The sequence below is a fragment of the Crassostrea angulata genome, chromosome 1, assembly GCF_025612915.1.
Source record: "Crassostrea angulata isolate pt1a10 chromosome 1, ASM2561291v2, whole genome shotgun sequence".
Classification (NCBI taxonomy): Eukaryota; Metazoa; Mollusca; class Bivalvia; order Ostreida; family Ostreidae; genus Magallana; species Magallana angulata.
This window is the reverse complement of record NC_069111.1, coordinates 28499273-28524865: the sequence shown is the minus strand read 5'-3', so window position 1 is coordinate 28524865 and position 25593 is coordinate 28499273. Positions and strand designations below refer to the sequence as shown.

The window sequence follows — 25593 nt, the reverse complement described above, 5'->3', positions numbered from 1 at the left end:
AAAGAATCATAATTTTAAAATTTCCTTATTCATTGAAATTCAATGTTTTTGCTTGACCATAGTGCCAATGTGATGATTTTCACACACATGTCACATCAACTACATGAATTACACAACTTGCATGTAGATACTACATGTACATGTAACAAACCAAAGAAAACTTGTGAATTTTTTTTCATACCTTTTTCCTTTATTTTCAACACAAGAGTATTCGCATTGTGTTGTATTACAACAAAGTTATAGAACATTGTACATGTATATCACAAGTTTTCCTAGAATAAAAATGGATTTATAAAAATAATACTTCTTGTGTACCAAAAAAAGAAAAAAAATTAAAAAAGAGAAGAAGATAAAAACAAGAATTCATATTTTCTCCACATACATTACTGGTAAGAATTTTTTTTTTCACTTAAATACATGTATATCAAGTTCATCATGTACACTTGACCATTCTTCCACACAGTCTTACTTCACATCAAATAACAATGTATGTCTCTGGTATTGAGAATTACTTGTTCTTGTGACACATAGAAATGATATTTTCATACACAACAAATGTTATACAACAGGCAGGCGTGACTCGTAACAGGTTTGGGGTAAGTCCTTTGTAAAAAGCCCACAATCCTTCGTACCTGAAAATAATCAACCATGGCGGTTAAAACTTGATGTTTTTATTTATAAATATCAATATTCACAGACAAAAATCTAGCTTCCTCTCAGGCATAAATTCCTCCCTTGGACATAAAATTTGAACTTGAAAATATAGTCCAAATACATGTATCTCACATTATATAATATTGTATCCATACATTTACACAACACATGTGTTAAAGTCAAGAAATGCCAATCTGCTTTGAAAAACACCCATCAAAATAATCAAAATTAAATTCAATCTTTGATAAAAATACAATACAGACATGTATAATAAATAGATCAAAAAAAAAATAAACAACAAAACACTGATTCAACATTTGGCAGACAATACAAAGATAATCCCTTTAATAAAAACTCATATCATCTCAGAGAGAGAGAGAGAGAGAGAGAGAGAGAGAGAGAGAGAGAGAATGTTTAAGATAGAGAGATGATTAGGTCATAATGAAGGTTTTAATTGTTAAATGTGTTGCAATGATTATAGAATTTTTATAGTCTCTGACATCATCAAGCAAAACTAACAGGCATATTTTGTTTCCTATTTTTATAAATTTTTGCCTGGTTTGTAAAAATAAAATGAAAATTATTTTTTAATGTTTCTCCTTAAACCCCCCCCCCCACCCCCCCTTATCAATAATGAACAGGCAAAACTTTGCAAAGAGAGAAAACTCCTATTATCATTTACAATCATTAATTCCTAATACCAATCAATCTTTTTTATTGTTTTCCTTTCAATTTTTCAGTCAATATATATTTCAATCTTATACATGTATTCATATAACATTTCTGTTTAATATGTTTCATTCGTATCAATACACATAATAAAAGCTTTACAAAGTTTCAACATTAGCATTAAACAAATTGGACTGCTTAATATGAAAGAATACGGAAAACAAATAAACACATAATCATCTCCCCTTTTTGGCACTAACAGTACTACCCCACCCCTTTTCCCATTAGAAAAAATGAAATAACAGTGAACAGAACAATAACCCCCCCCCCCCCCCCCAATCTATCATTTGACTACTCCCCTAGAAATATTCACAAATTGCCCTCTTCTTCATAATATGAAAGACTTTGGTACATGAGAGACCTGAAGTAATAATTTATTGAATAACACATTGTTGCTATGGGAGATTGCAAACTGTAGGAATACATGTATAATACATGTACTGACAGTCAAATACACATAAATGCAATATGCACTACTTTTCATAATATTTTACCAGGAAATGCAACCTCAGAGCAGATCAATGTTGACAAAATGTGCATGTATTGATGAAAAATTATGCCTACTATTTAAGCTAAAATTTGTAAAAGAAGAAAAATAGATTTATAAGAAGCTGTGTTGAAGAAGAATGAAATGGTACCCTATCTTAGTACATGCATTCAAGAAATGAAATTATCAAATGGAAAAAAGTTTAGGAACTCCAAAAATAATAGTCATAGTGATAAAGAAAATCCCCTGATGGATTTTAAAAAAAAAAAAGTTCAAAATAAAAACACAACATTAAAAAATAAGCGGTGTTGTAAATCTAGTTCTTCAACCTGAATTGTGGTCCATTGCTAGGAATAAAATATGGTAAGAAAATAACCACTTATAAAATGATATACATTGTATGTACACATTTAACTTGATCCCAGTTTGTCCCAAGGTGAGCCTTAAATTAACTTCGACTTTCTGTCTCTTGGTAGACAGAACAATTAGCATTTTTTACAACAGACCCTGTAAAACTGACATGTATTTTTCACTGCTCCTCCACTCTTTAGAATGATCAATACTGAGTTTCGTAAAGTCCAACGAGATTCTTGGATCCATTCTGCATGCCTCTCGCTGTCATTGTTTGGGGTAGGTTGCCAATGTCACGAGTCCTTGCTATAACTGACCACTTGCTCCCACACAAGGAAGACAATGCAGATATTAGGTGTCACATGAAACAAATACACCATCATTCCTTTAAAATATCCTCGCAATCCTTCAAACCTAGAGAAGGATCAAATGTCATTCACAGAGGTGACGCACAAATACACAGAGTAAAATCAATACACTGCTAGAATGTTACGTCATTGGCAAAACAAGAAATTCTCACACACTGAAAAATTCTCATGTCAAAAGCTCGAACTTTTTGTTAATTTTCAAAAAAGGTTTTAACAGTACCATTTGAAAACTATCTGCATTATACTCATCACTTTCTAGAAAATATTTTTTTTTCCTCTTTCTTATTTAAAGTAAAAAAACAATACAAAAGCATAGGTCAAAAATTGATTTTAAACATATGAATCGATCAAGCTTAAGATTTTAAATTGTCAGAGTAACCCTCAAATTAATGATCAAAGCTATTCCTCAGAAAAAAAAAATTACAAGATCAACTTCTTAAAATTTTTTAAACATTTTTTTTCTTAAAAAAAAAAAAATAAATCAAGATATTAAATGTAACATGATTGTAAAAATATATATTACAACAGATAATAAATAACCTTTTATTGGTGGGAATATCTTACCTATAAATTTTCTGTAAGACGTCTACGATGCCATTGTAACTCCTGTGCTGGTCTTGTAGTCGAGAACGCACGACTTGGTATGGATAAGTCACAGTCGCAGCTAGAATCTTGGACAGGGCGGCGAAGGTGATGTACTCCGCCGAGTTCTACAGAAAAGAAGACAGAAAACTGACGACCTGTAAAGCTGCAATGATTAAATCTGTGACATAATTTTCTGTTGTGTTTTAACAACACAATCATGGCCTCATATGTTGAGGTAGAAGAAAAGAAAGAGATGGAAACAAAATAGGTACAGTGTAGTATCATTGATGTCTCTTAAGATTTCTCTTAAATAAGATATATCTTACAAAGAAAGATCTTTATTTGTGAAAGCAATGAGCTGCTTTAATCTAATTGCTTTCCTGCTATATATGATTGCCTACATATACAAATATACATGCATATCTCAATGTGTCATGAAATAGTTTTTTTATTTTTATAAATAGATATGAAAGGAAAAAATCACAAAGTATTCCTACCAGTCTATAATCTATTGGTCGCTCCTTAAAATTGTTGTATTTGGTTTTCAATTCTTCATAACACACAAACTGTATAGCACCATGGGAAATTCCAAACATTCCTGGCAAGAATCCCTGAAACACAAAAGTTATGAAAAAACCTAATAAATATGCTGGTCATATGTTGGTGTCTTATATGGATTTCAGTTTAACAAAGTCATAACATATTCATCTTATATTAAATACCGGTATACATTTGTAATGGGATGGGAGAAATAATGATCGACCTGATTAGGTTTCGAAGCCAGACCCCCTGAATCTCTAGTCAGGTGTTCTACCAACTTAGCTCTCTGGCTACAGTATTCAAACTAGTCTGACCACTGCCCAACTACTGAATAACAATATATTCTAGTATTTAACAGGGAATAAAATAAATTTGCCCCCAAACCCCAACCCCACAAAAAATAAGACTATAATCAAATAATTTAAGAATATTATTGGATTAGCTTTGTATTGTTTTTTCCTAACAGCATCACAATCAATTCAGTCAACTACTTCAAGCAAAAACAATACACACTGCTGGTGTTATTTTAACTTTCTAATAGATCAACTTAGGCGGAATTATTTATGCGCACTTAAGCAATGCAAGAATTTATGGATTTTTCTGAAACTCTCTTAAACTTCATCATAAGCCCCATACAGTGGCGTGTTTACATAAAAACTACAACTCTTGGATTCGCTTTCTAAGGTCGGTTAGCCTAGTAAAATGATTGTTTACTGGGAGAACTTCATTTATGGCAAGTAAAGCTACATGAACATGTTTGAACAGTTGTAAACTGAATGAAGAATGCTTTTAATGGATTACTAGTATTTACACAGAATGCGGTATGATATGTTAATCTATTCAGAACTAGCGTATATATCATGCACCCTAAATTGCAAGTTTTTCTTAAGTATCGTATACATGCATCGTAGCTTTATACAGGTTAAGTATGTTGTTTTGTTCGTGCATATATAATTAGTCCACACCAACAGCCAATCAGCTGTAAGCTGAATCAACCAATAAGAAAGTTTGTAGTTGAAGAGCATGTACTGTTTTTGCATGACGTAGCTGAGAGTCTTGAACGCAACACTATAGGAAAAACCACACCAAAGTCGTTTTGATAATACTCTCATTGACGGTCTGCGCTTACCTTGTAATATCCTCTGAAACCTTCCTGTTTGTAAATTTTGAACAACGCATCGGCCATTCCTGAGTAGTATTTCTCTGACTTGACGGAGGTAGCATTGGCTTCATATTGAAGACATAATCGAGTTTTCACGACCCATATTGGATTTGTCAGCACTAAAGTAAATAGACCTAAAAAAAGAAACAGGTTAATGTTCTAAAAAAGGGTCACTGTGAACGAAAAAGAGAGGGAAGAGATTAGAGAGAGTTTGATGTCCTACATCAGATCTCCTTAAATATCATAGAAGATTATTTTTATCACACACATATATATCCCATATTCATATCTTTCTGGATGACAAAAACTTTTAAGTTGACATTAAATTATTCAATTACATGTTTAAGCATGCATGTCATTTGTAAGTACACGTATATATTACAAACGTGTTTACAAGACTGAAAATTACATTAACTGATAGCCTGATGTTGGATGTGAATGACTTAATTCTTTCGCTTTGGTCAGATTAAAAATTTAAAACTGACAGGTTAAAATCTAGTTGAAAGCTTCTTAACTTGACCAGGGAAAAAAAAAAATATATCTCAAGGCATTGTCATTGTTACACTTTTTTATAATACCTGCACAAGAGGCTGCTAGTGTATGTTTACCGGCTCCCAAATCCACCTTAGTGTCCCCATCTTGCATGGAAGTCTTAATTGTGTTGTAGCTGTAAGAATAAATAATGACCTTTTTTCATGTGCATAAATTTTAACACTTCATACATGATGTCAAACAAGTTGCAATAACACACTCCTAGAATGTCCAAAATGGATATTTTGATCACTTGCGTACAACCGACCGACAGATCGACTGACCAACAGAGAGACAGACTCTCACAGACAGCAGCAAAGCAATATGCCTCCTTCGAAGGTGGGCATAATAAATAAGAAATAAGACAATATTCAAATTTTGATGCTAAAATATATGGAATTTTTCTTAACTAATTATATATTTTAATAATATAATTACATTCTTACATATCTAAAAAAAATCATTTGAAAAAAATTTGTCAGGTACATGTTGATCTGATGGGTAATTAGCTGACTACCCATCCTCCTTAAATCAACATATTGTGCGATAAAACAAAAACAGGATCTTACAACATAAAGTAGAAGCCCCAGGCGGAGGCTGATCCTAGGACGTTTGGTTTGACTCCCTGATAAAGTCCGGAGAAACCACTGCTCTTCTGGATACTCCGGAAGGCATGGATGATGCCTCGATACTCCGGCCTGTCCACATGTCCCACAGTATGGGCCCCTTCATTTACTGGAATGGATAATAAAGCATGGATTAACAAATTAAACCACTTCTTAAAAAGATCTTCAACAGATTTTGTTATATTTAGGGTCTGAAAAGTATAATGCAGTACATGTAACACTGATTATTTAAAATATTTTGCTGAATGTACAGTAACTTCCAAAATATACACGATACCACAATCACACTATTGAATTTTTTTTCTAAAACTAACAGTAAGAGATACTATTACTTTATACTTGTTGATCTACTCAAATTCTTTTCTCTTTTGCGAAGTGGGCAGGCATTATAGTCTTCAATGGATGAAGGCTATGTCTGTCAACTTCTCAAAAGAGAGTACTCAAATTCATAAGTATAAAAATATACAGTATTATAAATATGCAACGATGAAAACACAAGCAGCTGTGGCAAATAATCATTAAACGATTATGGTCATGGTCTGAATTTCTGTTCCACGCATGTTGAAAATATGATCATGCTTGGCTTGGATATTTATTTGGAGTTCTGAGCAGCATTTTTTTTTACCTTGGAATCGAATTTTTACTAAGTCTAGCGGATGTAGAAGTAGAGTGGATGCAGCCCCTCCACTGACGCCAGCGACCAGGTGCTCCCATTTCAAATGACGCAATATTCCCTTGACTGGAGGGGTCACATTGGCTTCCTTCACCTGTGATTTACTCATGGCGCGCCTGTCTGGGGTATTGCTATCTCTTCACATGAATATACTGAACAACACGTAAAATGTTTTTAAAATCTGTAAAACATATACTATTTTGAAGGTTAAAGAACGATGAATACTTCTCCATTTCCACACGAGTCTCTCATGTGTTTACTCCATTACCACGCGAAGCCATTTTGATGTTACGTCACACGCCAAACGAGTTATCTTTCTTTGTATAATGATTAAAAATTACAGTAGCCGTTCTTGAACAGCATGTTTATCAATCAATTATGATATTAAAAGGATTGACACAATAACTTTATAGATCTGAAGTTTTTAAATCATGGCATAGATTATAATCTATGCGAAGCCACAGGGGCTTGGTTGTTGGATAGTGAATTTCCTAATTATTTGTTCCCGAAAAAAAAATTGATTAAAATTGGTAATCTTATGTGTATAATATTTCTGTGTAATGCAATAAATAAAGTCACTGAAACCCCCCGTTTCAGTCATTTTAAAAAAGTGTATTCAATGTACATTAAAAAAAGTACTTTTTTAATGTACATTGAATACACTTTTTTAACATGACTGAATCGGGGGTTTTCAGTGTATTTATTTAATGTAATACACAGAAATCCATCTAAGATTACCAATCTTAATCAATTTTTTCTTCGGGAACAAATAATTAGGAAATTCACTATCCAACAACCAAGCCCCTGTGTGCGAAGCACGTTTAACCAGAGACATAAATAACATACTGGTTAAACTGTCATTTATGAACTGTTATTTTTTTTTTATTTAAAAAGCTACAATAAAACAATATGACAAAGTAGTAAGATTTAGAAGTTCTGTGGTTTTAATGTTATTTTTTGGGGTGGGGATGTTATGCAATTTTTTCTCTCGATGATCTAAAATATTGCATGGTACACGATGGACAATTTGAAATATTTCTCAAAGTTGCAAAGTGTTAACTATAAGCATTTGATATTATAACTATTTTTCGGCAAAACTACCGATAATTTCTAATCTACATGCCGTTATAATTCTCTAGAAAATTAGAGGATACATTGTTTAATCTTTTTTTCAATTTGTAAACATAATTATGTAATATTATATGCATAATATGTACTATTAGGTATACACATAATGAAACACTTTCGAAGTTTATAACACTCCGAGGAAATTCTTAGATTTATATATATAATAAGCTTAAATGCCTTTTAAAAGATCTCGTGTGTTTCTTTAATGATACGTATATTTTCTTTATTACAATGTACATGTACATACGGTTATTGAATTCTCAACTACAACATTGGACATGCAGTTCATCCTGGTACCAGTACTGACAAAAACAATGGCATTAAATAAGGAATTTATAGACTTTAGAGAGTTTAAAATAGAATTTCTAATGAAATGTGCCACAGTTCCTCGTCTACAAACCTGCATCATGCAGATATGTTTTTAAACTATCATATTTACATATAAATAGTGCATTGAATCAATCTTTTAAACATGCACTGTATGTGCATGTACAATTGTTTGGTGGTACAAATGAAATACATGCACGGATATCATGAGCAGATCATTCAAAATAGGCATGCACGTAGCATCAGAGAGGCCGGGGGGGGGGGGGCTCCCTTTTTTTTTTTATAGCAAGAAACATTTTTCTTTTAACTATATGTATATGTATAGATTTCTTTTAAAGGTGTGTCCCCCCCCTGGACCCACCCACCTTTATGGGATCATGCATACCTGAACAATAATCACTGGCCGATCCTTGATTCACAACATGTATTTAGTATGCCATGATATTTGATTTCAAAGGCTTATCGATATTTTTTAATGACGATTTTTTTTTTTATTTTTTTAAAACCGATGTTTTACTGAGTTTTTTTTTTAAATAATTTAAATGATGCACAACACATTAAAAATCAAACTATAATACTATGATTAGGTCGGTAGAGTACATGGACTGACACACCGGTACCAACCCTTGCAATTCCTCAGTCCCCAAAAACCTGTTACGATTGTCTCTCTTGTTATGGAAGAGTAGTGCAATTTTAAACGGACATAAAACAATACATGTATGTATAACTACTTCAGTTTTATGTTCCTTAAAACAATTACAACAGCCATTTTAACAATTCCCAATATTAGGAATCATAAGTAAATATTAACAATCGATTCAGGCAGCAGCAGCACCCACCAAATAACCTAATTCAAATACAAAACATCAAGGGCTATCAGTTATATATATATATATATATATATATATATATATATATATATATATATATATATATATATATATATATATATATATATATATATACCCAAGCGTAATTTTGTTATTACAATAAATACGGTTTTAATGTGTATCGAATTCAATACCAAACAACCACACCTGAATAATATTCTTTGAATTTACGGTAGATGATAACATTATTCAGACACGAATTGTGTGAATATCACCATATGATTTATGTAGCACAATAAGGATACACTGCCATCGCTTTTATCGTTCGACCTATACTGGGGCAAAAAAAAAATTTCAGAAGTTTCAAATTCCATTTTTTTTTCAGACAGCGGAGTTTTGATTGTGACTGCCTACAATGTTATCGCTTGAAATGGATCTTAATGCATCCAGTGACATATAAAGTAGCATGACAGGGCCAAAAAGACCTTCTCTGCCGCGCCCTAAATCCCTTACAAATAGCGTACAGCGTGACTCGCTCGAACACTAAGGCCCGCCTGCGTTCATTTGTGTCAAGGAATTTTAAGGTGGAAAGCTTATAAGGATGTGAATGTACACAACAAATATAAGCCGATTTAGTTTTTCTTTGCTCATTGTGCTGAGGAATTGAGACGCATTTTTTCAAGTGGGTAGCCTTATTATGAAATAATAAGAATTACCATTTTTGAAAGAAGGTTTTTAAATCCTCCTGGACTTCTTAACAGTTCGTGAGATTTCAACAAGTCACGTGATAGACCCCCAATGGGTAGTCTATTTTTAAAGGGGTATATAAGGAACGGAGAAAATCCTAATTCTCACCATTCGATCTTTAAAACACCGACTAGAACCACACACTTTAAAAACCCGGCATGAATTATGTTTAGTCTAGCGACGAACAAATGCACGGTTGAAATATTTCATATAGATTTAATGTATTAAGAGGTTTTTGGCTTTAGTGTTGATCTAGTCGGTCCAGTTCCCACTGCTTAATATGATAGGCCTGGGGATTATAATGGAAAGCAAACCAAACACACAAGTGTTAAACGGCCGATTAAGGCTTTCGCTATTATTGTATGGTCTACATTGGTCATTTTTTTGAATCAGCAGGTGGGTCACGCCCAGATTAAATATTAATACGTGAAGAATGTTTTCCTTTTGAAGAGATTAAACTATATAATACAGGCAACTCATGTAAAACCGGTAACATTGGCACATGATATGTCAAATTCAAATAATATATTTTGGTATTCTAGTAATAACATCAAGCTCTTTCTTTACCAAATTGACTCTATGTCTGTCTTTATATAAGCATATTATAAGATAAAAAGTAATTGTCATACAAGAAATTCGATATGACATCCATTGGCTTAATTTATTACATTCACACATTGGATTATTTCAGTGTGATTTTAAACTTTAAAACTTTTTAAAATTTTAAACTTAAGCTTTTCTTTTTTTGCAAGAGTCAAGATTTCATGTAATTTTAAACTTTAAAACTTTTTAAAATTTTAAACTTAAGCTTTTCTTTTTTTGCAAGAGTCAATCATATTAGCATTTGATAAACAAATCAATTATTATTAGTTTAATACAATTCCATATCAAATTCGATTTTATTTTGTTTTGGGGGGTTTTCTTTTAGTAATTATACATTTAGTGCAATATTTATAATTGGAATTTTCTTGATGTAAACTATTTGTAAATCATGGTGTGTTTTTTTTTTCTCCGTCTTAGTTTCTTCTTTATATACATCTATGTTTTGACGTGCAAAAATACCAAATGACGATTGGTTGAAGGAATGTTGCATATCAAGCCCAGCTTAATTTTTTTTTTATTTCATCACACCCATGATTTTATCGTCCATGACATTTCCGTCACGATGTATGATTTCAAATTATGAGTTCACATCATTTCTGAATCATTTAAAAAGAAACATCTTTGAACATTGGCGCATATAATTTGTGAGACAATTTTTGTGAATTACGGTATGCATATATGATTGCTGAACCATTCATTCTATATTTTGACTTAAGAATGGGCAAAGAAATGGGAACTATAAAATTATAATAAAAAACCAATGAAATGTGCCTGCGTGCAAAGGGATATGACGAATGTTAGCTGATACATCCCAAGTTATAGGGGTATAATTGGCTAAGAAGCTCACAAAATTTAAAAAGTTTAACATTATTATACATCTTCTCCAATTACATTTGTAGATGATCCAATACACACGTATTCAGAACACTTTGCAATATCTGTCAATCTGAGGATAAAAAGTCGGAGTTATTTTGAATAAATCATAATTATTCATTTTCAAATAAAAATTACTTATAATAATTAGTATGGCTTTTATCTTAATTATTGTTTGCATCGGTATAGTAAAACAAGTATACAATTGTGGAAACCAACAATTTTCCACTTCACATCGAGCAAGTCTATTTTCCTCGGCTTCGCCTCGGAAAATAGGGTTGCTCTCGGGGAACCGGAATCTTGCTGACTCCTCAATGGTATACTTTAACTGTAAACTATTGCTTATTATCAATGTTTATAAACTAAACAGTAAAATGTTTTTGTTGGTTCCAGCGGGTATGAAATGTAAGCAGTGAGCCTTGCATTCAAAAGTATGCATAACTCTCATCAGCCTCTCGTGTAAATAGACCTCGGCTTCGCCTCGGAAAATAGGGTTGCTCTCGGGGAACCGGAATCTTGCTGACTCCTCAATGGTATACTTTAACTGTAAACTATTGCTTATTATCAATGTTTATAAACTAAACAATAAGATGTTTTTGTTGGTTCCAGCGGGTATGAAATGTAAGCAGTGAGCCTTGCATTCAAAAGTATGCATAACTCTCATCAGCCTCTCGTGTAAATAGACCGTGCAATGCGATATCTACTATCCATACCCAGTTCATATCTCTCTCTCTCGAGCTCTCTCTCTCTCTCTCTCTCATATTATTTATCATGTTAAAGTGAGTAGGTTTTGGTGATCAGTTGCACATTGCACAATAGAAACAATCAATTTCCCCTCAATTTTTATACTAAAAAATTGTTTGATTGAAAATTGGTTAGATCGTGCTTGAGTTCTGTCAGTAGCTGTGTGAACACAATTGGGTTCCTGTTAAAAGAAACAGGAGATAAAATACTCGGTAGATAATAATTTTATCTAAAGCACAGACCGTGACTCAAGACTCATATATACCCAATTACAAACAACGAATAGGTTTTGAAAGAGCAGTGGAGTTTTTTTCTTTCATTACAGTTCAACAATGTAAGGACGACAAACACCCACTCACACGCCTTTTGACAACAAATCTGTAGCAATTTGAGATGTGTGTAAGAAAAGATTGAATCGACAGCAAACTGCTCACAAATGTATACATGTAACTACATGCGTGCAACTTGGAGGAAAGGAATTTGCTATGTTAAGTCGCGGATATTTGATTTATGTTTCAGCTGCATGCCCGTTTAAATACGCACGATTGTATTGTGTGATATCATTTGATCTGAAATGCACAGCAAACAAATGGGTTCAAGGACACTGCAAAGTGCAAAGGGGGAAACACAAACCTCCATTATAAGGGATCTCCAAATCATGCAATTCTGTCGCATACAAAAACATTTAGAATAGAATACTGCAATATCATATGAATTAAATAAGAACAGTACAGAATATTCAAAGGAAAGAGCTAGAGGGCATGAATAAGGAATGAGATCTCTTTTGTAAGCATTTCACTACGCAAAACACACAACATCTGTATATACCAGTTTTCAATTCGTTTTTTATTTATTTAAATGAAATAAAAATCATCAGCAGCATCAACAGCAGCAGAAGCAGCAGTAGCGGTGGCAGCAGCAGTAGCAGTATAGCAGCATTAGCAGAAGCAGCAACAACAACAACAACCGTGACGGTAGAAGCATCAGCGAAGTAAAGCATTATCGACAAAGATTTATTATAATGTACATATAATTGTTAAAAGCCTTTTACATAGGCGTCGGAAGCAAATTGAAAGTGGGGGGGCTAGACTAATCCTCAGAAATATTGAGAAAAAAGTAATTCCCAAAATCATGGAAATCCTAATCCGTCGGGGGGGGGGGGGGGGGGGGGGAGTACCATACATATACTTCGAAAAAAAAAAATTAAAAATAACTTACCCAAATTTTCCTTTTCCCGAAATCATGAAATTCCTAATCCGTGGGGGGGGGGGGGGGGGGGGGGGTAGTATGCTTCTCAATCTAACTTCTCAATCTTTCAAGGTAAATTTAGGAACAATAATCTTTCCTGCTAGAAAAAGTGGGGGGGCTCAGCCCTCTATCATGCTATGTTTCTAATGGTTAGGTATAACTTTGCAAAAAAAGTGGGGGGGCTAAGCCCCCCCTAGCCCCCCCGGTTCCGACGCCTATGTTTTATATACATGTGGAAAGGTTGAAGACGCATATCGCCATTTTTTCTCATGTACTAAATATGCTAAAGCATAGACGAGTTATTTAAGAATGTTTTTAGCATTAGCGATTTAAATATTGCTAATACACATATTTTGCTTTGGGGAGATGACAAACTTAATAATACTGTGAATGATCACTTGTTTTCCTTAGTTCAAATTTTTATTAAAAATCCAAAGATTTTGATTACGTGTTTACATTTGCATGAAAATGTGCTATCTTCAACTTTATTGTAAATCATTTTGAATCTTTATATTCATATACACCTATATGAGATTTTATTTGCATGTGAAATAATTGTAAATTATTGTATAGGGAGAGGGCTACATAAGTTTTAGAACTTGTGCCCAATCCCATTGTAATTATATTACAATAAAATAAGTTCAAACCAAACCAAACCATTTATGAATGAGTAAAAAAAAATGAAGGCATGTCACCACAGCTCAATTCACAATGGTGACTTCGATGGAAACAGATAAAGTCATAATTGGTACATAGTTGTATGGACATATTGAAATGTTTAAAGCTTAAATTTCGGGATTTTTTTGTTTACTAAATAATAGTTTATGGCTAAATAAACCCATGTCTCAAATTTCGAGGGAGAAATGATGGTTACATGTAATTTGTTGACCCTTCAGTTTCTTTAATTTCGAGCGTATTCATATGTTGAGTGTATTGACGGGTGCTACAAAACCCCCCAAAACAGCAATGAATACACGACCGAGAGATTGGAATCTCCCGTCAATTATCTGGCCAACAACAAGCTTCTGTTACGGGATGGGCTATCACATTCTTCTGTTAGAACATGCCGGGTAATACATAGCAGGTATAAGTTCGACCCGCAGTTCAATATTTAAACTGTATTGAACAAATACGCTAGTGTTTAGCCAGACCGTAGAACTTACTCATCCGTATCTACTAGTGAATGAAATTCTCTCCCCTTTCAATCCTCCTGTAATCGGGAGGCACAGAAAGGGAAAAGTTGGGCATCCCGTTTAAGCAATCAAAAATCTGAATAATTTATACTGTAATCAATAGGCCCCACGAATTATATAGTATTACATATTCATCTTATATTTACACGTTCATGTACTCTCTTACCCCAACATTTATGATATTAATATTTCGACCTTTAATATTTCTTCTTGCATCAAACTACTTCGATACACAAGCGGCAGAGTCTTTTGGAAAAAAATTATACCGAAAACTCAGAAAAAACATACCGAAAAAGGATGCTGAATATTAGTAAGTGTATATAATCAAGCTTTTCCATCTTTGCACATGAGTTCTTTTTCATTATGTATTTATTGATTTTCATATTTTCTCTATCAGAATGAAATGAGTCGTTTTTTAGGTAATGGGGAGACAGGTCGCAAACTGGTAAAAACTTGATCCAAAGTAATGGTGCATTAACACTGTTATACTTGAGTCTGTCTATTCAAACTGTGATATCGTAATCTGCATGGATACTTTCAAGTAAGTCTTTAAGTAAGTAAATATTTTTACTTACTTAAATTTGTTCGTTGTTGACTTTTTTTTCGTTTTAATTTATAAATATTTTTATTTCTTATCTAGATATTTCTTTGATTTAAAAGAACAGCGTTTATTGTATACATGTATATCATGATATCACTATATGTTATTGTTTTTTGCGCGATATTTCAGTTTAAAAAATCGAACATCCATTATAACCCACTTTTCAGACAGGAATATCAGAATCCATGCCTAAGAGTTAACGCAAGCATACGGTCTTTTTACAAACCTACATAAAAGCAACTTGCTAAAGCGGAATTAGATTGCGTTTTTCTCTATCGACAACCTAGCAATTAAACTGATTAAGTTTACACATTAAAGTTTCACGACAAAATTCAAGCTTGTTTCTATGGTAGATTCACAAAATCGATTGACAAAATATGCATCTTTTTCTGATGGAGATACATGTACCACAGATAGTCCACATCATTGCGATATCTTTCCCATTTATCAAAACACAAATTAAAATAACCGTAACAAGAGATACTATAGTAAACGTGAGAGATTTTTATCTTTTGGTTTTGAAGGAGATATATTTCTGCATTTCCCCATTCTTTGATTGCATTAAGGCGTTTTTTCTTTTATTCTGAGGGAAGGATTTGGCATTTTAAAATACAACTGCTACAGATAAAGGATATCTAATATCTTCAACTGTGTAGTTGTTTGTTTAATTTGCATTGCGCAGTGGTAAAACACCGTTCTGTCACAGTTCTACATGTAGCTGCTCATGACAAATAAGTCGGGAATGTCCCTCATAATGTGAGTACATAACTGTCTTCTAAATCTATTTTTGCGAACATTTCACCGTCAAAGAAAAAATTTGTGACACTTCTGTTCATAAATTAATTACTTCATAATATATGTGTCGCAATTTTTGTTGCGGTATTATAAAAAAGTTTATTGAAAGAAAATGTAAAACCAATCGCATCAAAGGTTACTTTCATTCAATCTCAAGGAAAATCGCTTATTCGATCTAACCCAACAATGATCCGTGCGCAATTAAGTTAGATAATCGAATAATCAATACTCATTGATTTATCGTTTTATTCTATCTCTTGTCAATAAGAGTTACAAATTGCGTATTGATTTTGAAATTTAAATTAGTATATTCATTTTCCTACGTAAAAAATTTAACCTTTTCCATGCTCCAAACTTATAGCTACTTGCAGGTACCGTGCACAGTCTTAAAACTTCCTGACTGACTTCATTATCGCTTCTCATTGAATTTATAACAAACAGGGAAAGATAATCAATACAAGTAATCCATATATAATCAGAGGTGACACGTCTCTTCAGCAGTGTCGTTCAGTCTGAAAATAATTGAAAATCTTCCCAATATATGAATTATTCATTTCCTACAGTGCCTGGGTATACATGTGTTCATTTGTTCAGAGATTTAACCCTTCGGGGGCCCCACTGTCCTCTTACAACATTTTTAAAAGAATCGCTGGACTTCTTTGATCGAACTTGTATCGTTTAATATGAACAGGGCCAGTCGTTGATTGAAAGTGTTTTTAATATTACCTTACCCAAAAAAGGAGAAAAAATTATAAAGTGACTGCATTTAGTTGGTTGTGATGGTTACTATATTAATGTTCAATTTGGGATTAACTAAATTGCCTCTATTTGCATATTAGACTATTTAAAAAGTTTGCACCTTTGAATTTTGTTTTAATGGAATTTTTTCATAAACATTAAAGGTAAGTCTCATTTTATTCTCATCTACCCAAGTTACTTACTGAGTTTTGATGATAATTAATTAGAAATCAATTGAATGAGAATTTGTTGAAGATACATGTGCGTGTATACTGATTCTTTGGACTGTCTTGCTGCGAAACCGAAATAAAGCTATTGGAATTCGTTAGCGGAATAATGAACAAAGTGACTTTATGAAAGCAAATTTTCATCAAGACAAAAAAATTTTTTTAACCCCCACCCCTCAATTCTGCAAATTTTCGATTTGTCCGAAACTTTCTGAATGCTAATACTAATGCACACAAGAAACCCACAGACCTCTGATAAAGGGTTACTAGTTCAATATATTGATTTTGCCGGCATTTATCAATTGTTATGTCTGGTCACTCTCGTTCAATAACATCTGGACACATATGATTATACAGTGTTTACAAAGGCTTTTAGAACTAAAATAAGGATAGTTATAAAGAGGAGATTTAATTAACAGGCCTCTTCCCTGCAATTTGATACTGCAGAAGGCAGCTGTTGCAACACCAATGCTCCAGACAAGATTTCAAACAATGTTAATTGGTGTAACATCCCGATATCAATTATATGGTTAAAAAAATAATCCTATTAAATAATCTTGCGCAACCAAGAAGATTTATATTCATTTAGGTGGGGGCTTTTAAATCTTTTTTTCCTCTTAACTCTGTAACAATGACATTTATTGTTTTGCATTATCTATAAATGCGGAAAAATCTAAGAACGGATTTATTAATTTACAGTTTTTTAAGTTAAAGGTAAAGTTTCACAAGTTTGATCAGGAAACTACTTCTATACTTCTCAGAATTTGCCAGATTGGGAAATCCAATTTTGTTAAAAAACGTTTTTTCAAAAATCGTTGTCTTTCATAAATTTGTATTCGATTTCATGATGTAATTACTAAATGTCTAGCTGCCATAAAATACCCTTTTTTGTCAACAACGCCATAAACTCTCATTTAATTCACAGCAAATTTTGAGAATCAAACACTAGTTTCATCAGACTTATCTAAATCACTTGGCGATTCTTAAGAAATATCATAGACCCACTGAAAGCAGGAATTTGCACCCGTATATTTTCCGAAATTAACATTTTTATCGCTGTAGGAAAGATTTACGCGTTAATTAGCTCTGCAGAATCTGATGAGTTGTACATTGAAATTATATATGTATATTTTACCCCAAGCCATTTAAAAAATCAATGCATTTATGAAGCGTGAATTATGTACTCTCTTCCCCTCCCGCACTGAAAGACTACTGGTAATTCAAATATTTGTGGCACCCCATTCATTAAACGACGGTTGGACCATTTCAATGCCATGCTGGCATAATACCGCTAGTTATGACACTTACATAAAAAGAGGCCAAACAAGTTGGAGGGTTTGGTCATGTCGAGATTTTAACTGGGTGGTGACGATTTGTAATCCCGCTGGACAATAAGGGATAGTTGTCTAATCTTAAGATCAGATTATATAACTAAACGAAAACGGTCTTTTAAATGAAAGATGACCATTAGTATAGTTATAAAAGAGACCGCGAGTGACAATTATTTGAACTTGGGTCGACTGGGGTCTCGCGATGCCTCGCGTTTCACTTGATTTCTTTGGAAAATCGTCTATTTGTACAGCAATTGATAACAATCGAATTCTTTTTTTCATTTAAAAAGTACGATTCGAACAAATATCTTTAAGCTTGATCAAATAGAAATTTTCCTTCATAACCTAGGAACAGTGAGCCTTTTATATCTCTAAGAGGGCATGCAGGGATAATAACGACACGACCCTGTAGAGGATTTTTTTGAGAATTAGGTTATGAGGTTAAACTCCAAAAGGTATCAGACTTAAGGCACTGTGAATAGTTTAACTCACTGACGGATAACTCCAGTCAATAAGGAATGGCAAATCATTGAATATTACTGTCCAGGAACAAACCTGTATACAATTTTAATGGATCTCATAATTATTATACAAGCTTTTTTAATCATAAAGCAGTGCAATCGAACTATTTTAACGGTTCATAAAAATCTGAAAGCTCCATCTACAAGTAATAACAGGAGATGGGGGAGATTGAAAAAACAAAAACCACAAAAGGACAGTTAGTGATTGACGTAAAAGTTGATGCACTTCCTGTCTTTTGTCGGTTGTCGCACGAGCAAATTATCAACCAACCGTAAACCTGATTGTATCAGCATATCCACCCATTGACGCTCTCTTACAACTTAACACTTCCCTAAGAAATGATGTACTCGTGATATTAAGTACAATAATGTCTTAATATTAAGACATGAAGATATATGTTTTATTGAGCATGGATACTATTAAATGTTTTGATAAATGATTAAATCCAACCGCAAAGCTAAAAAAAAACCAGGCCATGATATACCGGTACTTAACTATAATGGACAAAAATGCCATCAACTTTTATTCAAACCAATTTGAAAGTGTTCTTCTCAATAAAGAAAGCTTATTGTATTTCTGTTCGTGCATATGATACATCTATCGAAGTCAAAGACCAAACAAATGAGGGAAGGAATACCACTGGGGATTAAAACGATGAGTGCGTATACGTCCGTGTGAAACTTTATATATAGAACAAGTAGAAGACAACATTGAAGCAACCGTGTTCAAATTCTATGATTAGTTCTAACTAAATATATACCCAGTAAGCCTTACATATTATAGATATAATATACTGGAAGTATCATATCGGAATCTCAAAATTATTTTTGGTAACTTGGTTTATATAAAAACCAAGTCGCGCTCTTAGAACACAAGTTTTTCTTTCTTTATGAGATTAGAATTCTATTTTTCTATCACTCAAGGGTTTTATGACCACCCCACTATTATATTGATCAGTGAAAAAAGCCCCTTCCCCTCATCACACCTGCTCTTATTATTCCAAAGAAATAGTTCATTCAAACCTACATAGTATAGCACATGCAGTATTGTTTTGAGAAAAGAATTCAAAATAAATTACTGTCGCTTTTGCTTTAGTTTAAAGATAGTTAACCTTAAATATATTCAAAAATTCTGAAATTCCATCACAAAGCTTTAATTTCAGATCATGAAGAAAACCAAATTATTGGCGCTGTCCCTTCTGACAATAACGCTAAACGTATTGATCATTAGAATTTCTGCAAGCACGACCACAACAGAATCTATCACTACTACTGAACCAATAACAACAACAGAAGCAGTCACAACCACAGAAGCTGCAACGTCCACAACAGAAGCTATCACTACTACTGAGGCTGCCACAACAACTGTACCAATAACAACAACAGAAGCAGTCACAACCACAGAAGCTGCTACCTCCACAACAGAACCTATAACTTCTACTGAGGCTGCCACAACAACCGTACCAATAACAACAACAGAAGCAGTCACAACCACAGAAGCTGCAACGTCCACAACAGAAGCTATCACTACTACTGAGGCCGCCACAACAACTGTACCAATAACAATAACAACAGAAACAGTCACAACCACAGAAGCTACTACATCAACAACAGAATCTATCACTACTACTGAGGCTGCCACAACAACTGTACCAATAACAACAACAGAAGCAGTCACAACCACAGAAGCTGCTACATCCACAGCAGAAGCTATCACTACTACTGAGGCTGCCACAACAACTGTACCAATAACAACAACAGAAGCACTCACAACCACAGAAGCTGCAACATCCACAACAGAAGCTATCACTTCTACTGAGGCTGCCACAACAACTGTACCAATAACAACAACAGAAGCAGTCACAACCACAGAGACTGCAACATCCACAACAGAAGCTATCACTTCTACTGAGGCTGCCACAACAACTGTACCAATAACAACAACAGAAACAGTCACAACCACAGAAACTGCAACGTCCACAACAGAAGCTATCACTACTACTGAGGCTGCCACATCAACCGTACCAATAACAACAACAGAAGCAGTCACAACCACAGAAGCTGCTACAACCACAACAGAAGCTATCACTACTACTGAGGCCGCCACAACAACTGTACCAATAACAACAACAGAAGCAGTCACAACCACAGAAGATGCCACATCCACGACAAAAGCTATCACTACTACTGAGGCTGCCACAACAACTGTACCAATTACAACAACAGAAGCAGTCACAACCACAAAGGCTGCAACATCTACAATAGAAGCTATCACTACAACTGAGGCTGCAACAACAACTGTACCAATAACAACAACAGAAGCAGTCACAACCACAGAAGCTGCTACATCCACAGAAGTTGCTATCACTACTACTGAGGCCGCCACAACACTTGTACCAATAACAACAACAGAAACAGTCACAACCACAGAAGCTGCTACATCCACAACGGAAGCTATCACTACTACTGAGGCTGCCACAACAACTGTACCAATTACAACAACAGAAGCACTCACAACCACAGAAGCTGCAACGTCCACAACAGAAGCTATCACTACTACTGAGGCTGCAACAACAACTGTACCAATAACAACAACAGAAGCACTCACAACCACAGAGACTGCAACATCCACAACAGAAGCTATCACTTCTACTGAGGCTGCCACAACAACTGTACCAATAACAACAACAGAAGCAGTCACAACCACAGAAACTGCTACCTCCACAACAGAAGCTATCACTTCTACTGAGGCTGCCACATCAACCGTACCAATAACAACAACAGAAGCAGTCACAACCACAGAAGCTGCAACAACCACAACAGAAGCTATCACTACTACTGAGGCTCCCACAACAACTATACCAATAACAACAACAGAAGCAGTCACAACCACAGAAGCTGCCACATCCACGACAGAAGCTATGACTACTACTGAGGCCGCCACAACAACTGTACCAATTACAACAACAGAAGCAGTCACAACCACAGAGGCTGCAACATCTACAACAGAAGCTATGACTACTACTGAGGCTGCCACAACAACTGTACCAATAACAACAACAGAAGCAGTCACAACCACAGAAGCTGCAACGTCCACAACAGAAGCTATCACTACTACTGAGGCTGCCACAACAACTGTACCAATAACAACAACAGAAACAGTCACAACCACAGAAGCTGCTACCTCCACAACAGAAGCTATCACTACTACTGAGGCCGCCACAACAACTGTACCAATAACAACAACAGAAACAGTCACAACCACAGAAGCTGCTACATCAACAACAGAAGCTATCACTACTACTGAGGCTGCCACAACAACTGTACCAATAACAACAACAGAAACAGTCACAACCACAGAAGCTGCTACATCCACAACAGAAGCTATCACTACTACTGAGGCCGCCACAACAACTGTACCAATAACAACAACAGAAACAGTCACAACCACAGAAGCTGCTACCTCCACAACAGAAGCTATCACTACTACTGAGACCGCCACAACAACTGTACCAATAACAACAACAGAAGCAGTCACAACCACAGAAGCTGCTACATCCACAACAGAACCTATAACTTCTACTGAGGCTGCCACAACAACTGTACCAATTACAACAACAGAAGCACTCACAACCACAGAAGCTGCAACGTCCACAACAGAAGCTATCACTACTACTGAGGCTGCCACAACAACTGTACCAATAACAACAACAGAAGCAGTCACAACCACAGAAGCTGCAACGTCCACAACAGAAGCTATCACTACTACTGAGGCTGCCACAACAACTGTACCAATAACAACAACAGAAGCAGTCACAACCACAGAAGCTGCTACCTCCACAACAGAAGCTATCACTACTACTGAGGCTGCCATAACAACTGTACCAATAACAACAACAGAAGCAGTCACAACCACAGAAGCTGCAACATCCACAACAGAAGCTATCACTACTACTGAGGCTGCCACAACAACTGTACCAATAACAACAACAGAAACAGTCACAACCACAGAAGCTGCTACATCCACAACAGAAGCTATCACTACTACTGAGGCCGCCACAACAACTGTACCAATAACAACAACAGAAACAGTCACAACCACAGAAGCTGCTACATCAACAACAGAAGCTATCACTACTACTGAGGCTGCCACAACAACTGTACCAATAACAACAACAGAAACAGTCACAACCACAGAAGCTGCTACATCCAAAACAGAAGCTATCACTACTACTGAGGCCGCCACAACAACTGTACCAATAACAACAACAGAAACAGTCGCAACAACAGAAGCTGCTACCTCCACAACAGAAGCTATCACTACTACTGAGGCCGCCACAACAACTGTACCAATAACAACAACAGAAGCAGTCACAACCACAGAAGCTGCTACATCCACAACAGAAGCTATCACTACTACTGAGGCTGCCACAACAACTGTACCAATTACAACAACAGAAGCACTCACAACCACAGAAGTTGCAACATCCACAACAGAAGCTATCACTACTACTGAGGCTGCCACAACAACTGTACCAATTACAACAACAGAGGCAGTCACAACCACAGAGGCTGCAACATCCACAACAGAAGCTATCACTACTACTGAGGCTGCCACAACAACTGTACAACTAACAACAACAGAAGCAGTCACAACCACAGAAGCTGCTACATCCACGACAGAAACTATCACTACTACTGAGGCTGCCACAACAACTGTACCAATAACAACAACAGAAACAGTCACAACCACAGAAGCTGCAACGTCCACAACAGAAGCTATCACTACTACTGAGGCTGCCACAACAACTGTACCAATAACAACAACAGAAGCAGTCACAACCACAGAAGCTGCAACGTCCACAACAGAAGCTATCACTACTACTGAGGCTGCCACAACAACTGTACCAATAACAACAACAGAAGCAGTCACAACCACAGAAGCTGCAACATCCACAACAGAAGCTATCACTACTACTGAGGCTGCCACAACAACTGTACCAATAACAACAACAGAAACAGTCACAACCACAGAAGCTGCTACCTCCACAACAGAATCTATCACTACTACTGAGGCCGCCACAACAACTGTACCAATAACAGCAACAGAAACAGTCACAACCACAGAAGCTGCTACATCAACAACAGAAGCTATCACTACTACTGAGGCTGCCACAACAACTGTACCAATAACAACAACAGAAACAGTCACAACCACAGAAGCTGCTACATCCACAACAGAAGCTATCACTACTACTGAGGCTGCCACAACAACTGTACCAATAACAACAACAGAAACAGTCACAACCACAGAAGCTGCTACCTCCACAACAGAAGCTATCACTACTACTGAGGCCGCCACAACAACTGTACCAATAACAACAACAGAAGCAGTCACAACCACAGAAGCTGCTACATCCACAACGGAAGCTATCACTACTACTGAGGCTGCCACAACAACTGTACCAATTACAACAACAGAAGCACTCACAACCACAGAAGCTGCAACGTCCACAACAGAAGCTATCACTACTACTGAGGCTGCCACAACAACTGTACCAATTACAACAACAGAGGCAGTCACAACCACAGAGCCTGCAACATCCACAACAGAAGCTATCACTACTACTGAGGCTGCCACAACAACTGTACAACTAACAACAACAGAAGCACTCACAACCACAGAAGCTGCTACATCCACAACAGAAGCTATCACTACTACTGAGGCTGCCACAACAACTGTACCAATAACAACAACAGAAGCAGTCACAACCACAGAAGCTGCAACGTCCACAACAGAAGCTATCACTACTACTGAGGCTGCCACAACAACTGTACAAATAACAATAACAGAAGCACTCACAACCACAGAAGCTGCAACATCCACAACAGAAGCTATCACTTCTACTGAGGCTGCCACAACAACTGTACCAATAACAACAACAGAAACAGTCACAACCACAGAAGCTGCTACATCAACAACAGAAGCTATCACTTCTACTGAGGCTGCCACAACAACTGTACCCATAACAACAACAGAAGCAGTCACAACTACAGAAGCTGCTACATCAACAACAGAATCTATCACTACTACTGAGGCTGCCACAACAACTGTACCAATAACAACAACAGAAGCAGGCACAACCACAGACGCTGCTACATCCACAACAGAGGCTTTCACTTCTACTGAGGCTGCCACAACCTCAGAAGCTGCAACGTCCTCAACAGAAGCTATCACTACTACTGAGGCTGCCACAACAAATGTACCACTAACAACAACAGAAGCAGTCACAACCACAGAAGCTGCTACATCCACAACAGAAGCTATCACTACTACTGAGGCTGCCACAACAACTGTACCCATAACAACAACAGAAGCAGTCACAACTACAGAAGCTGCTACATCAACAACAGAATCTATCACTACTACTGAGGCTGCCACAACAACTGTACCAATAACAACAACAGAAGCAGGCACAACCACAGAAGCTGCTACATCCACAACAGAGGCTTTCACTTCTACTGAGGCTGCCACAACCTCAGAAGCTGCAACGTCCTCAACAGAAGCTATCACTACTACTGAGGCTGCCACAACAAATGTACCACTAACAACAACAGAAGCAGTCACAACCACAGAAGCTGCTACATCCACGACAGAAGCTATGACTACTACTGAGGCTGCCACAACAACTGTACCAATTACAACAACAGAAGCAGTCACAACCACAGAGGCTGCAACATCTACAACAGAAGCTATCACTTCTACTGAGGCTGCCACAACAACTGTACCAATAACAACAACAGAAACAGTCACAACCACAGAAGCTGCTACATCAACAACAGAAGCTATCACTTCTACTGAGGCTGCCACAACAACTGTACCCATAACAACAACAGAAGCAGTCACAACTACAGAAGCTGCTACATCAACAACAGAATCTATCACTACTACTGAGGCTGCCACAACAACTGTACCAATAA

The 25593-nt window shown here is 35.8% G+C and overlaps 2 protein-coding genes across 3 annotated transcripts; one reads left to right on the top strand and one right to left on the bottom strand.

The window, feature by feature from the left end:
* Positions 1-303: 303 nt before the first annotated feature.
* LOC128186702 (mitochondrial folate transporter/carrier-like) lies at positions 304-7009 on the bottom strand. 2 transcript variants are annotated; one of them, XM_052856554.1, is made up of 7 exons: positions 6659-7009; positions 5977-6142; positions 5455-5543; positions 4844-5010; positions 3672-3785; positions 3154-3299; positions 304-632 (listed from the first exon to the last, which is right to left on the bottom strand). In XM_052856554.1, exons 1-7 carry the CDS (start codon positions 6813-6815, stop codon positions 509-511), a joined length of 963 nt encoding a protein of 320 aa, XP_052712514.1. In that variant the 5' UTR covers positions 6816-7009; the 3' UTR covers positions 304-508. The 2 variants fall into 2 exon arrangements, with proteins under 2 accessions (XP_052712514.1, XP_052712522.1); XM_052856562.1 differs by lacking the exon at positions 304-632 and adding an exon at positions 1662-2635.
* A 9373-nt stretch (positions 7010-16382) lies between these two features.
* LOC128191971 (uncharacterized) lies at positions 16383-25593 on the top strand. Its single transcript, XM_052864368.1, has 3 exons — positions 16383-16697; positions 19776-25397; positions 25510-25593. The coding sequence occupies exons 2-3, from the start codon at positions 19779-19781 to the stop codon at positions 25591-25593; spliced, it is 5703 nt and encodes a 1900-aa protein (XP_052720328.1). The 5' UTR covers positions 16383-16697; positions 19776-19778.